At 39.0% G+C, this 14,142-nt stretch overlaps 2 protein-coding genes across 4 annotated transcripts in view; both read left to right on the forward strand.

The window, feature by feature from the left end:
* Nucleotides 1-826: 826 nt before the first annotated feature.
* Nucleotides 827-5,261, forward strand: LOC117301798. The gene is made up of 5 exons (XM_033785804.1): nt 827-982; nt 1,467-1,844; nt 3,808-4,137; nt 4,681-4,964; nt 5,160-5,261. The coding sequence occupies exons 1-5, from the start codon at nt 934-936 to the stop codon at nt 5,259-5,261; spliced, it is 1,143 nt and encodes a 380-aa protein (XP_033641695.1). The 5' UTR covers nt 827-933.
* Nucleotides 5,262-6,324: 1,063 nt separating this feature from the next.
* The window catches only part of LOC117301390 (proto-oncogene tyrosine-protein kinase ROS-like), a 32,649-nt gene continuing 24,831 nt past the window's right edge, over nt 6,325-14,142 (forward strand). Inside the window, exons 1-2 of one of the 3 annotated variants that reach the window (XM_033785343.1) lie at nt 6,325-6,378; nt 7,530-7,922. In XM_033785343.1, coding sequence (XP_033641234.1) covers nt 6,330-6,378; nt 7,530-7,922 — 442 coding nt within the window. In that variant the 5' untranslated portion in view covers nt 6,325-6,329. Of the gene's footprint in view, nt 6,379-7,529; nt 7,923-12,042; nt 12,248-12,771; nt 13,126-14,142 lie in introns of those variants that run through there. The other 2 variants (XM_033785342.1, XM_033785345.1) reach the window with 2 other exon arrangements.

Genomic DNA, 14,142 nt, shown 5'->3' on the forward strand with positions numbered 1-14,142 from the left:
CGTTTCTTGGTCAATGGGAGAAACACTTCGTCAAGCTTATAAAGTAGCTGAGTTCCGTGAAGAAGGTGATATTCCAACCTATTACAACAACTACAGCCCACTGGATTACATAGCAGCAAGAGATGTAGCTAATGGGGTATCCACTTTAGTTATTGCATCTGTTGATTTCTACAACGACACGGGACTATTCTGGTGTCGCGTTATTCTGGCTGATGGCTATGACGATAGTGAATCACTTGAAGTGAAGGTGATAGGTAAGAAACTCGTGATTTTAACCATTTTGTTCATAATTTTGTGTTTTTCTTCTTATATTATTTTCTCGCAACTTCGACGACCAATTGAGTCAAAATGTTCACAGGTTTGTTGTTTTGTGCATAATATGTTGAGATACACTAAGATTAAAAGACTGGTCTTTGACAATCCAAAGGTGTCCCGTCCCGTGCAGAAGTAGGTTACGAGACCAGACTTCGTTTTCAAAATCATCTCTGCTCGTCCTCAGTTTGTAAAGTGAAAACAGCGAGTTTAGCAACATAAGTTTTGTGAATGGCTCTTAACAGCTGACTGACCTTTTAACTATTAATTGATTGTGATCAACACAACAAAATACACCTTGCATGTACATTGTACGTTGACTGGTGCGTCTGTATTTCACCTTGAAACTTGACTGACTATTGTACCAAAAGTTCAGCAAAGTATGTTGCCAGCTGATGCGGACATAACATGTTCACTGTATGGAAATACTGCGCTGCGAATTTGAACAAATCCATTCAGAGTAGTTTCAATTCAAAGCAATTCTAAGCAGGAAATGAACGTTATATCGAGTAAGTTCTCGTGTTCCAGCATTTGACATGTTGAACAAAATAATGACAAGCTGACAATATTGGGACCCCACTCGTCACATGAGTCTATACATTCAATACGGTTTTGCAGTACATGAAGATGTCAGGACTACTACTGTTCATCGTTGGAATACTGTTTAAAGGTAAGTTACTTTTAGTGATTATTTTAAATGCAGAAGAATTGGTATAACAAAAACGATCATTCCCTTTCCACGAGCAAAAGTAAATGTATCAGCTGTGTTTCGCACTACGTTTCTTTCAAATTGTAAAGAAAGTCATTTTCAAGTTGAACTTATCACTTTAGTTTGTAAGTTAATTGGAGATTCGTAAAATAATCAACACTTTCATCAATAAAGTGACGTCAAAGAAATAGTTTAAAGTCAGTGTCTAAACTCTAAAGTGTAGATTCGTTCCTACAATGTACTCGCTTTCGGGTCGAACTTTCTATCCACGAATGTAGCATTTCTCGTATATTATCTTTAACTTAACAGGCACCTCATCTAAAGTGTACATTCCTGGATATAAAGTACTGCGTTCGGCCCGTACATTATCCACGAATCTACACTTGTTCGTGTATTATTCTCTATAACATAATGCCTTAATGTATTTTCTTCTTCTTTTCTACAGAGTCATGTGGCCAAGGGACAGTGACAGTTTCTCCGGACGTGACCGCTGACAATGGCAGCCCAACAACACTTTCCTGCACATACACCGTGGACAATAATTACTTACTCTATAATCTAGAATGGAGAAGAGGGAAAAGTGTGCGGGGTAGTTTCAGAATTGCTGATTTTGTAACTGATGTCGATCAGCCAATCTACTACAGTAACTTCAGCTCATCGGAGTACACAGCCTCTAGAGATAAAATTAATCGGGTAGCATTATTGGCTATTGCTTCTGTAAGATTCCAGGATGACTCTGAACTGTTCTGGTGTAATATTCAAGTGTATACTTCCTCGGGTTCAGTGACACAAATCAGTGATTCAATTGAAGTGATTGTGACAGGTATGTTTAGATATTTTGAGGGTATTTTGGGTTTGGATGTGTTGGTTTTGTGAGTGTTGTAGAGTACTAACATATTATTGAGATTGGGTGATTGGGTATACGCATTAAAGGCACACGTTACCTTGGATCGGTCGAGTTGGTCTTTTAAAAGCGTTATAACCGTTTGTTATAAAATGCATATGGTTAAAAGATGTTTTGAGAGTAGAATACAATGATCCACACACATTTGTCTCGAAATTGCGTGGTTTTCCTTTTACTTTGCGAACTAACACGGTCGGCCATTTATGGGAGTCAATAAATGGCCGACCGTGTATGTCGACGAGGTAAAAGGAAAACCACGCAATTTTGAGTGATACTAATTGTGTGGATCATTATATTCTACTTTTAAAATGTCTTTCTCATCATATGCATTTTATAACAAACGGTTAGAAACGCTTTTCAAAGACCAACTCGACCGATCCAAGGCAACGCGTTCCTTTAAGTAATAACAATTCAAACCGGGAACCTATAACGAAAGAGGACAATAGGGTCCACGGTTCGGGTAAGGTCAACAGTGAGTTGGAAAACGTATACAAAACAAAGAGGAGATGTTGCACAGCAGTTAGAGTATAAACAAAAGAGGGACAATAACATGTTGTTCTGTACTGTACTAGACTGTATGCTCCAAATTCTTTGGAAAATTGATAATTTGTTATTTAACATTTGTAATATTTAACTATTCCTGAAACGGCGAGTTGACCTAAGATTTAAACATCCATTTTTACTTGACTTTGCTGGGTTTTTTCCCGCATTCTCAGTGGTAATTACTGTTAAAAATAGAACGTAGAAAATGTAGAATAAAATGGATTTTTTCCCCCATAAGAAAAATCCTCTGGAATTGTTTGCATTGTTCAACAGAATAGTTTGAAATTGTTCGCTACTTGTTTCACTTCTTAGAAGTAACAAATGCCATGCAATGTTTATGCGATTAAATTATGACTACAGTCATGACAATGTTAATGGTGGACATCATGTCCAAAGGGATTTTAAAATTGGTAATATTGTCAAAGACCAGTATTCTCACAAGGTGTATCCAAACATATGAGTGTATCCCGTTCAGGTGCCTGAGAAAGGCTTCAGGCGTATGGGCTCAATTACATGGCTCTGCTTATCGCCGAATTATGCGCTTACGATCACCATTCTCCGCTTACTACGTGCAAGCGCCGAATATCTGCGCTAGTTGTGTAGCGTAGAATTTCTATAATAACGTGAAGTACGCAAGCGCAGAAGCCAAAATTAGCCGCTAAAAAGTGACCCATGAAATACGCTTGAAGTATAAAAGCACGGAATTCCATGCTTCAGTAAGCGCCCAGAAACTGGGCCCGGATGAAGTCTTTCCTGGATTCAAATAATTATTTGAGTGAGCAAACAAATTTCTCGTTTCTCACAATGTTTTTTTGTTTTTACTATCAAAGAGTCTCCGATGCTCGTTACCAAAAATAATAAGTTTGTATGCTTACTTTCATTATATTTAATTACCAAACGTGTCCAGTGCCTTTAATATATGTAGGCCTAGCGCCCCCTACCGGTAAATAATACAACAAATAAGGTTTTCAATCAAGAATACGAGTCAAGATGATTAGGCTCCCAAATTATCACATTTTTATTATGTAATTACTTTCATATCACAGATGTTAAATTTGCATCGGGGAAAATATTATTAATTTTGTTTTCTATCCATATTATGCACACATCGGTGTATAGTATACACCGATATGTGTGTTAGCACTGTTTACTCAGTATTTTTTTCCACCGAATCCTGTAAAAAGAAATCACAGGCATATTACTCGGGTGGGATTCGAACCTTCAACCCTTGGAATTCTAGAACAATGTCCTATTATACCACCGGGATTGCCCTGTAGCTAGAGGCAGTTCAAATAATAACAATGAAATGTTGACAACAATTGTATTTTTTATTATGTAGTTCCCCCAGGGAGCATCACAATATCTGATCATGAGACTGGAACCTATCCTGGTGGTGGTACATCATACCTTGTAGAAGGAGAGTCACATCAGTACAGATGTGTGGTACCAGACATTAATCCAGCAGCTACCTTCTCTTGGACTGTTGGAGGTCGGAGTCTTACAGCAGACAGCAACAATGACGTCATTGGTAGTAATGGGTTAACAACCAGCTCAAGTACAACCACAATAACAGCTGAAGCAAGAAACGATGGAGAGATGTTACAATGCCAAGCATCAAACAAGGATGGACATGATGGAGTTTCTACCACTGTAGTGCTGGATGTCAAAGGTAATTATTAATCATATAATAACAAAACTTGGTTCTTACATAGCGCTTTATAGCTGTTTCATCCCACTTTTAATTGTCATTTTTTGGTCATCTACACTTCTTGTTCAGCGCTTAGAAACCTAGTATTAAGCGCTATATAAATACATGTTATTATTATTACTATGTTCCTATAAGCACCACGTATGGTTTACAAGGTGCTGTTGCGCAGTATGCTGCCGATCAAACGAGGAAACCCCGGGGCTAACTCCTACTCTTCCCAAGTGCATTGGGATCTTTTACATGCGTTACACAGCACACGGGACCAACAGCTTTACGTCCCATCCGAAGGACGAAGCAATGGCTATGTATGTTGTTCTAGGACACAAGTGCCGACTGGGACTCAAACCCACACTCTACTGATCAGAAACACCAGAGTTTGAATTCGGTGCTGTGTTATAGAGCCTTGTTCGTCACTGAGTGACGGTTGTGCGCATATAAGAAGCCACTACATTGTACTGTACAAGCTGAATTCCAACCTTCTTTCCTTTATCTTTTCTTTTGTAGTGCCACCGAAGGCTTCATCGATGTCGCTTTTCGATTCCAGCGGACCTCTTGAAGATCAAGTAGACGTCATTGAACAAACTGCACACACTTTCACCTGCAGGGTTGAGGGTACCAAACCAGCTGCAACCATCAAGTGGTATCTTGATGACGTAGAGCAAACAGCCGCCACAACAACCCCTGGAGTAGGCACTGGACTGGTGGACACAGAAAGTCACTGGACATTCACTCCACAGAGGGTCAACCATAGAAACACCGTCAAGTGTGAGGCAAACACTGTGGAGTCAGTGGGTCAATTCCCTTCAATATCTACTACATTGATTGTTAATGGTGAGTATAACTTAAACATTAATTTAAACCTTCGACCTTGCCTTACACCAGGCTTACATGATTGACAAAACATGTGTTTTGGTTTTAAGTAGTGTTTTAAAAGAGTCCAATGAAGGAGCTTATTTAATGTTGGTTGGTAACTTGTTCCAAAGTGTTGGAGCTATGACGGAAAAAGCACGATCGCCATGGCGTATCATGGTGCGGGGTCCCGGGGAAAGCTGGAAATAAGCGATGATCAAAAGGTCCCAAAATAAAAATTCATATAGGCCTAAATTGTGAATAAAAATCATTCAACAAAAATTAGAAAATACACGTTACTTTTACATGAAATTAGGACACTTAAAGCAAGGCAGTTAACCATTGCTTCGTCCTTCGGATGGGGCGTTAAGCCGTTGGTTCCGTGTGTTGTGTAACGCACATAAAACAACCCAGTGCACTTAATTCAATTCAATACACATTTATTTCCACAAAACATTTCCACAATATTATAGTAATACATACAGTATATATAAGTGACAGAAGAAAAAAAAATAAACTGGCGGAAAACGCGTGGAGGCAAGACCCAAAATAAGCCAGGTAGCTTGTAGCGGCTTGCCTTTACATAACAAAATAGATAAGCTAAAGGTATATGCTTAGGACAAAACAAAGACGAAAACAGACACGGGAAGAGAACTTATTACACAGCTTTACTACACAACTTATCGAAAAGAGAAGGGGTTCGCCCGGTTTCATGGTTGTAGCTGCTGAATGCGCCTTAGTAGCAACTTGTAAACCCAAATGTGCTACAGATTGCATAACTTCAATAACCTATCTTTCTGTAAAATGTGTATAGGCCTACTAAGCATCTCGAGTACCTTGCTGGTAGATACGTGCGCTAAATAAAACTTCGATATCGTTAATAATATTATAATGTTAAATAGTGGGGCGTTATAATGGTGGTTGTCGCGTTAAAACGCCGTCATATTATGGCTTGAAACGCCCGTCGTATAGGGCCTACCGATATAAGAGTGTTTTACTGCTGGCGGAAATTGGCAACCGGCGCACGTCCGTTTGTATTTCACCTTGAAACTTGACTGACTATTGTACCAAAACAACAGTAAAATATGTTACCAGATGCGGAAATAACCTGCTCATTGTATGTATACGACGCTGCGAATTTGAATATGGCTCTATTGCACTTTCAATTCGTCACTCTAAGCAGGAAATGAACGCTATTTTGAGTATGTTCCCGTGTTCCAACAAAGTTCACATGTCCAACTAAGCTGACCAAAAAGGTCCACAGTTGCCCCGTAGTATGTTCTACGTTCATGACGGTTCTTTGCATGAAAATGTCAGGACTATTACTGTTCTTCGTTGGAATACTGATAAAAGGTAAGTTCGTGTGTGACTGTGAATAGTATTTTTAAACTGCATAACTTTTTGTACACAAAAACAGTATTGCTTCTTTGGGTAGATTGTTGTATTTAGGAATTGTATTTCTTTCCCGAATCTTGAAAAGAAAGTTTATGAGATTTTACCTTTTGTACTTTCCCATGAGTTGTTCACATTATAATATATAAAGCACTTGAGCCCCTTTTACACTAGAGAAATTAAGCAAGGGTCCCCTGCTAAATTGCTTGGTTATAAAAGTTAACACATTGTACATCATGTGGAAGGACGACAACTTTTGTTATGTCAAGGTTCCTTGTCATATCTTGTCAAACATTGCTACATTTTACAACCATGCTAACATTAAGCAAGGGACCCCTGTTGATTTTGCTGTCGTGTGAATAGGGCTTTCAGTCTACCAGTGAGAGCTTACCTCGCAGGGTAAATGTTGCAAACAATGCTATGGCTGGTATGACGGGATGTGCATGTTTGCTCAATAGGCCTAGAGTGCTTGTCAGAAATAGGTTTCCAATTGGAGACTTTCTGTGACGATAGAGGGCAGCAGACTTACCGGGTAAATCCATTGTTCTCACAATTATGCGCATGTTCAGAACTACGTAAACAATGGAAATTTACCCGGTATGTCTGCTGCCACCTAACGTTGGAAAGTCTCCTATTGAATAACACCTTCAACACCTTCAAATAAATTACTTTATTTTCCATAATTTTCCGTGATTATCATGAGGCCTATGTAATATTATGTTATTTCGTCAATGATTTAGTCATTATTCAGCCTACGTTGTTTTTCTCAACAGTTACTTTAAGTGCTTCTCAACATATTCAGGCGGTTTGATGTCGTTGTAGCCGGAGATTATGTGTCCCCCCCCCCCACTCCCCAACCCCATATGGCGAACCATGTGAGAAAAAAAACTTCCGACAAAGCCCTCTTTTGAATCATCCTCCCCATCACATGACTTTTACATCATATCAACTAGATCGTTACTAAATCTGTTATTGAACACTGGGCCCCTTAAGGTTAACAACAGGTTCTTGCTTTTCGAAACCAGTGAATTCATTGGATACAATATTTCATTGGATAAACGAGCAGTGACATGACAATCCCATGTTAATTATGTGTACTTTGTTTTGTTCAGTTTGCAATGGTCAAGAACTCACAATGACTCTGGAGTCTGAAGCAAGTTATGAAGGAAATCCCACTACCCTGTCATGCTCCTACACTATTCTGGACAATACATATGAACTATTCGATCTGGAATGGTTCAAAGGAGATAGTTTTACGGGCCCATCTACCCTCAAGATCGCTGATTTCTGGCGAGCAGCAGCGTCTCCTTCTTATTACAATGGTTATGATGATTCATCACAATACCTGGTATCCAGAGACAATGATAATTCCGTCAGTTCTTTTGACATTTTTAATGTGGGGTTTAGTAACGATAGAGGGCGGTATTGGTGCAGAGTAACAGTGAGACCAATAGGAGGAACAGGACCTGTGGGTGAGAAGGCTTCGACTGACTTGATTGTCTATAGTAAGTAAACATTAGACTGGTCCCCTGTCTTTATCCGCAAAGGTAAAGACAGGTACTTTTCGGAACCATTGATTTGATTGAATGCAGTGATGTCCTGGATAAACGTGCAGTGACGTTCCTTTACATATCTGTATTTTGATTGGTCCGGGGTGATGTCAGTGCAGCTGACAAAATCACCTCGGACCTATCAAAACACAGCTTAATTTCGGTCGTATGCACAGTGGTTAACTAAAGGTTGACCATTTTGACTCGAACCCAGGCTGGTTGACCATTGGTTGACTACTGTGGTCGACAGTTGGAACCACCTCGAGCCCATGGTTTCTTCACTGGTCCCAACAGCATGTTACATTCTAACATGTGTTAAGCGCAGAGGGGAACCAGTGACATTTTAGCGAAAAGAGGTGGAAGGTTGACTAGACTACCAAACGAGTCGTTCGGGTGGGTACGTCACTGCTCATGTGCGTTGCTAGTCTGTGGTCCACCACTGGTGGACTAATGTGCGCACTCGAACTTGCTCATGGATGTAGTGTAAATATGCTTATGCGGATAATATGTACAAAACAGTGCATGTACTTGCATTTAATGTTGGGTTGGAGGATTCGACTGTGTGTGAAATGAATGTAGGTGAAAGGTGAAAATGGACGGTAAAACATAACAACGAATGTGTACGACGTTGACTCTTAAAAGGGCGGACATAGGCGCATGTGAGTGTGCTGCGCGTTGTGCTGCGCGTTGTGCAGTGTTCACACACACACACACACCCCCCCCCCACACACACAAAATATAATAGGTCATAATTATTGGCAGATTAAGGAATTAAAACATTCAGAGGTAGGGTCATAAACCTTTCCGCAAACAAATTGCGCAAGCGCTAACTGTTGAATGAGGTGCATGATGGTCTAGCTAGGGATCAGATTGCTCACAAGGTAGACCAGCATGCACCGTGACTCTATTGGAAACGCATACATACCGTGTAATTGTGAAAAGATCCGTATGTACTGTGGTATGCGCTCAAACATCAACTGTGTATTAGTCTTTTCATGAAAACTAACGTGGGACTTTTCGAACGCTAGGTGGCAGCAGACTTACCAGGTTAATCCATTTATCTCGTTAATAAGCGCAAGTTGAAAACTTAAAACAATGACAATAGACCTTTCGCAAATACCCATTGCGCAAAGCGCTTTCTGTTGGTCTATAGCCAGTCTAGCTAGGGATCAAACGTGAGTGCTAGCTAGACCAGCATACACCTCATACAATGCATACGGCGCGCGTACCGAATATTAATTGCGTACCTGGTATATCTGCTGCCACCTAGCGTTGCAAAGTTTCCCATTGCACATGTGTTCTTGTTCTTGCAAGATTTAGAATAGATAGGTTACGAGCAGACCAGATGCCAAAATCGTTGGTAAAATAATATTTGTTTGGACCCGGTTTATAAAAATGACAAAGGTGGGTTATACATAAAATTGTGAGTTGGAACAAATGACAGATCTATGAACTTTTAATTGATAATGATCAAATAAAAAATAAAAAATACACCTGACATGTACATTAATTTTAATGGGGAATAAAGCTGTTAATTAGAGTGTTATATAACGCCGTTAATTTACAGCGTTATAACATAGGGCGTTAAGGGTATAGTTGGTGCAATAAAACGCCGAGTAGGGCCTACCGAAAAATATGTTTTGCTATTGGCGGAAACCAGCCCCAGGCGTACGTCCGTCTGTATCACCTTGAAACTTGACTGACTATTGTACCAAGAGTTCAGCAAAATATGTTACCAGATGCGGAAATAACCTGTTCACTGTATGTGTACTGCGCTGGTTTGAATAAACTCATTCAAAGTAGTTTCAATTTATTGTAGTCATTCTAAGCAGGAAATGAGAGTTATATTGAGTAAAATCTCGTGCAACTAATTTGACATGTTCAACTAAGTTTACAATTGGGCCCCTCTTGCCCAGTGTGGTCTTAAATATTGTGGTTTTGCAGCGCATAAAGATGTCAGGACTAATTCTGTTCATCGCTGGAATTCTGCTAAGACGTACGTATTATTTATAAGCGAATAATACGAATGTTCGTGGTTATTTGAAACTACTCAAAAAGAGATATTAACTTTGTGTTCCCGCAAACCTCACTTTATATAGTTAGTTTAGTTTGAGTCACAATATCTAAGGCACCTTTCCAATCATCTTTGTAGGGTTTTGTCGCACTGAACAGGCCGGTAAATTAATAATTTTGTTTGGTGCATTTCTCGGTTATGAGGAGGGCTATAATACTACTTTTAAAGGCACTGGACACTATTGGTGATACTCAAAATAATTGTTAGCATCTAATCTTTTTCTTGGTAACAAGTAATGGAGAGCTGTTGGTAGCTTAAAACATTGTGAGAAACGTCTCCCTCGGAAGGAATGTAGTTTTTGAGAAAAAGGGCCTTTCTCACTCAAAATAATAATAATTAAAGACTTCAGCTGAAGCCTTTTATTATGCATCTGAAAGCACACAAAGTAATGCATCAAGGGTGTGTTTTCTTTCATTATCCTTTTTCAAAATCGATAACCAATTGAGCCAAAATTTTCACGGGTTTGTTATTTGATGCATATGTATATGTTGGGATACACCAAGTGAGAATACTGGTCTTTGACTGTTGACAATTACCAAAGGTGTTACCAAACCAGAAATGGTAAATAATAAAAGTCACTTTATAATGATGGTCATTGCTCTGGCTGTTTATGTATGCACTATCATGCATATGATTAATTGAGTGTATACCTTTTGATAGCTGTTTAGGCCTACATGCATTTTATAAAAAATAAGTGATTTTGATTATTTTCTTTTTTCTTTAGTTGCTAATGGTCAAGTAGTCACAATGAGTCTTGAATCTGAAACCAGTTATGTTGGCGACCACACTGCCCTCTCTTGTTCGTATGCGATTCTGGACAGTTCTTATTTAGTTTTCACTTTGAGTTGGTTTAAAGGAGACAGTCCTTTAGACCCATCAACCAAAAAGATTGCTGACTTCATTAGAGAAGAAACATCTCCCTATTATGGAAATGGTTATGATGACCCATCACGATACAATGTATCCAGATCTGGAAACAGTGGTAGCTTCATTAGTACTTTTGACATTTTCAATGTGGAGTTTAGCAGAGATAGAGGGCGGTATTTGTGCAGAGTAACAGTGGCACGATTTGACGGAACAAACCCTTTTGATACAGCGGATTCGACTGACTTTATTGTATACAGTAAGTACACGACCATCATCAAAATAAACTTTAAACAATTCAGTTTTTTCCAACATTACAAAAACATGGCGTTGTTATGTTTAATCTACGTTTGGTGGGTTTGAAACTTTGCATGTAATGTTCTTGTTATTGCAATATCAAAGGTGACATTCGGGTGCTAAATTCGTTGTCAAAACCATTCTTGCTTTTAAATTGAAAAATAAACAAATAATATGATACCAAACCATTCGACACTCTTTACAATTATTTAAAAAAAAAACCTTAAAAATCAAGTCGAACGTTTTCAAGCGGAACACGTGGCCGATCATTGAACTGTTGTTATATTATATGATGTAATCAATACTAATCATAACAACGAAGTCGTATAGTGCACGTATCTACCAACAAACTACTCAATACACTTAGTATATACATGTTTACAGAAAGATAGGTGAATAAAAAATGATGACTTTCTGAGACCGTACTATGTAGCACCTTACAAGGGTTAACAAGGTGTTACGGCACTTTTAGCAGCCACTACCAGGAACACCGGGCGAACGCCCTTCTCTTGGCGATAAGTATTACTGTGATCTTGTACATGCATACACAACGCACGGGACCAACGGCTTAACGTCCCATCCGAAGGTAAAGGACACAGGTGTCACGACTCTCAAACCCGCACTCTGCTGTTCAGAAACACCAGAGTTTGAATCCGGTGCTCTTAACCGCTCGGCCATGACAAACATACAAAACACAATACAAATTTTCCCTAACATAGACTTGTTCGTGTGTATTTTACCTTGAAACTTGACTGGCTATATACCAAGTGTAAACGTTGTCCCAAAACACGGAAGTAACCCACATTGTATGTATAGCGCTGCGAATTTAAAATATATGGATTTGATGCGTTTTCAATTTCTAGTCATATCTAAGCAGGACATAAACATTATCGCGAGTAAAAACTGAAGTTCCAATTAATAATGTATCAACTAAGCTGACAGTTGGGAACTCACTCGCCCATAGTATCGTCTACATTCAGTACGGTTTTGCAGCGCATGAAGATGTCGGGACTACTGCTGTTCATCGTTGGATTACTTTTAACAAGTAAGTTTTGTGACATTTGAATCGTAGAAGATTTGTACACACGCACAAGTTTCTTTTTTGATGGTAACTTTGTTTGTAATGAGGTCTTGTTTTTCTTTACAAATTCTAAACGGAAGTTTCAGGAAAATGTACTTTTCTAATAGTTGTTCATTATCTAAAGCACCATAGTCTAACCACGTAAACTTAGAACAGGGTTAATTTATGTCGTACTTCAAAATAATTCAATTCATATGAGGCCTATGTTATTTTGTAAACAAAGTTGTCATTATTTTTGCCAACCAATGTGTTTCGGAATTTCTTTTGTAGTAGAATGTTGTTTGGGTTTTCTAAAAGTAGTTCAAATACTTGTCCAATTAGGATCTTAACTCCATTTTGTTTGATTAACATCACATGTTGTGGCCCGCAGACCAAATTGGATGTGTTTCCAATCAATTAGCAATAAAGAGTAAAAACAGTAGATCTTCTTATAGATACATAGATAACTTATTTGGTTTTCGTTTTGGTTTCTTTTTGTTTTAATCAAGGTGGGCGTACTTCTGCACAGCTGGATGTAGTCATCAGTAGTGGTCCATTAGTGGACAGTGGTACAGATACAACATTGACTTGCACATCAACTGAATCTGGTTCACTGAGAGAAGTTAGATGGAGTAAGGGTCCCATCAATGGAACCATTAATGATGCTGATGGAATCGTTTTATACGTCGTGGGTAGCCCTATCCTATGGGGTTCAGTGGATCAAAGCCATTATGAGTTTGATCTAACTGCTAGCGGTGTTCCTCTCACCTTTAAATCAGTTTCTCGGGCCGATGAAGCTCAATACTGGTGTACTTTGAATTTTGGAGTAAGGGAGTACGGGTCAGCTGCAATGAGAGTAAGAGGTGAGATTCGGCGCAGGGCCCAATTTCACCGTACTCGACCGCCGAATCTGCGCTTACGGTCACGATTCCCCGCTTACTTGCAAGTGCCGAATTTCTGCGCTAGCCTTTAAGCGTAGAATGCCTAGAAACGTGGAGTACGCACGCGCAGAAGCCAAAATTCACCGCTAACCCGTGAAATACGGCTTGCCGTAAGCACAGAATTACCTGCTTCCGTAAGCGCCGATTCTGTGCTTGTATACGGTAAGCAGAGCCATGAAATTGGGCACAGGTAAAACCAGACCAGTTCACACGGGATGAAACAATAATGCGCAAAACTCTTACGCAGCAACAACGGTTGTCGTATGTACTTTTTGTACCACAAAACACAATGTCCACGGATTTACATTAAACTTTAAACATTAATGGCAATGTCACGAATACGTTTTACATGCTTTTAAGCAAACATAGTTGTAGTGACTTGTTTTACTCAAATCTAAAAAAAAAAAACTCAGAAAGTTATTATTAACTGCTAGGCCATGATACAAATAATACACAATGCAGCCTTTACAAAAGTATAGAAATGTTCGTGTGTATTTCACCTTGAAACTTGACTGGCTATATATACACAAAGTGTAAACTTTGTCCCCAAACACGGAAGTAGCCCTGCGAACTTAAATAACAGAATTTGATATGGTTTCAATTTCTAGTCTCTCTATAGGCAGTCTCTTAGGCAGGAAATTAACGTTATAGCGAGTAAAAACTCAAGTTCCAAATAATAATAATTTATCGACTAAGCTGACAGTTGGGACCTCACTCGCCCATAGTATCGTCTACATTCAGTATGGTTCTGCCACGTATGAAGATGTCAGGACTACTGCTGTTCATCATTGGAATACTGTTAACAAGTAAGTTTTGTGATTATTTGAATCGTTTGAACACAAACACAGTTTCTTCTTGGATGACATAAATACAACAGTTTTATAGCGCTTCATACATAGTGTTTCTAAGCACTTTACAAAAAAGTAACAGGTATTATAG

Source organism: Asterias rubens, chromosome 17 (assembly GCF_902459465.1).
Source record: "Asterias rubens chromosome 17, eAstRub1.3, whole genome shotgun sequence".
NCBI lineage: Eukaryota > Metazoa > Echinodermata > Asteroidea > Forcipulatida > Asteriidae > Asterias > Asterias rubens.

What these genes read in the sequence shown, in the direction of transcription:
- LOC117301798 (XM_033785804.1), top strand. Translation starts at nt 934, where the DNA reads ATGAAGATGTCAGGACTACTACTGTTCATCGTTGGAATACTGTTTAAA. An exon ending in CGTTGGAATACTGTTTAAAG is followed by an intron (nt 983 to 1,466) that starts GTAAGTTACTTT and finishes TCTTTTCTACAG; the next exon opens with AGTCATGTGGCCAAGGGACA. An exon ending in TGTAGTGCTGGATGTCAAAG is followed by an intron (nt 4,138 to 4,680) that starts GTAATTATTAAT and finishes TTTCTTTTGTAG; the next exon opens with TGCCACCGAAGGCTTCATCG.